The sequence below is a fragment of the Teleopsis dalmanni genome, chromosome 2 (genome assembly GCF_002237135.1).
Source record: "Teleopsis dalmanni isolate 2A chromosome 2, ASM223713v2, whole genome shotgun sequence".
NCBI lineage: Eukaryota > Metazoa > Arthropoda > Insecta > Diptera > Diopsidae > Teleopsis > Teleopsis dalmanni.
The window spans coordinates 119827067-119828336 of record NC_051847.1 but is presented as its reverse complement, the minus strand read 5'-3'; the positions used below and the strand labels follow the sequence as shown (position 1 = coordinate 119828336).

Below are 1270 nucleotides of genomic sequence, written 5' to 3'. Positions count from 1 at the left end.
CCTCGCTTGAGAAAATACTCACACTTCTTAAGGCAAGCAACACCGACCTTCCAACTTATGACTGGACGGTCAGCGACCTCAAGGGCGACATTTTATCTTCAACCCTTACGAACAGCGCACCCTTACACCATTTAGGGCGTCGACATAGTTGAAGCAAAAACTCCGTAATCCATTATTCCTATAAATGACTGTTATCATTATTTTGATGTTTACAGTGTTTCATTATTAGTACGGGGACGACATGACGGTTCAGCAATATAATAGGGCCTCGAGCTTCAAGAACCAGATATGTGGCTTTTTCAGGCGACCACTGGCACGAATGATTTTTTCGTTGTTTACGTATGGCATTAATTTGTATAGCTTATGTTTTTTGGAAAGAAGTTGTTGAAGCTTCAGTAAGCTCTTCTCCTTCGAAAAACAGTCCTCCTGTACCAGCCTCATTATAAATTTTTCGGCTTCATCGATTTCACTAGTAAATAACGGTGGCAGCGACTTCAAATCATCACACCCTTCTATAGATAGTTGAACCCGTTTTCTACGGAATATTGGAATAGCTTTTAGAAACCAAGCAACAGAACATTTAAAAGGAACTGAAACGGTCAAGGCTTCACTGACTTGATACTATAGTAGTATCAGTGTCGTAATCTGTTTTTCTGGCGTGTCAGTATGAAACGAAAATGATGCAATTGGCCATTGGTTCTTGTTAAAAAGGTTGGTCCTTTTAACTATATGTTGTCATTGTTTATCGAAATACGATACGGTTTATGTTTATTTCAGTTCCAGCATATTGATGTTCAATTCGAAGATACGCGGCTGCAGCGAATGCAACTTGACTGGCGCCCATAAAAATTTCGAAGTTCAAAACCGGCGTTTGCATTAGTTTGCACCACTTGTTGATACATTTGTACAGCGTGCTCTTCTGTATCAAAACTGGCAACGTAATCGTCCACGTAAAAGTTTTCATTTATGGCAGACACAGTTTTCGGATATTGACTGCGATAACTTTCGGCGTTATGGTTCTTAGCAAATTCAGCGCAACAACGCATATTGTTCGATCGGTGCCATTTCGCAACCGCTTCTCCATAAGAATCGTTGGGCATTCTGATCGGCTTGTCGTATTTTAACCTGAAAAAACATTTCTCTTATGTCTGCAGTAACTGCAATATGTCCCTGACGAAGTTTAAAAAGTATTTCCGTTAATGGATTAGTCTTTTCTGGTCCCTGCAGCAACACTGAGTTGAAAGATTGTTTACCAACAGTGGTAGCGGCA

At 40.3% G+C, this 1270-nt stretch overlaps 1 protein-coding gene across 1 annotated transcript in view; it reads left to right on the top strand.

Moving 5' to 3' along the window:
* Nucleotides 1-846, top strand: part of LOC119675573 — a 6202-nt gene extending 5356 nt beyond the window's left edge. Inside the window, exon 3 of the mRNA XM_038086779.1 lies at nucleotides 778-846. Within this exon, the coding sequence (XP_037942707.1) occupies nucleotides 778-846 (69 nt within the window). The remainder of the gene's footprint in view (nucleotides 1-777) is intronic.
* The last annotated feature ends 424 nt before the right edge of the window (nucleotides 847-1270 follow it).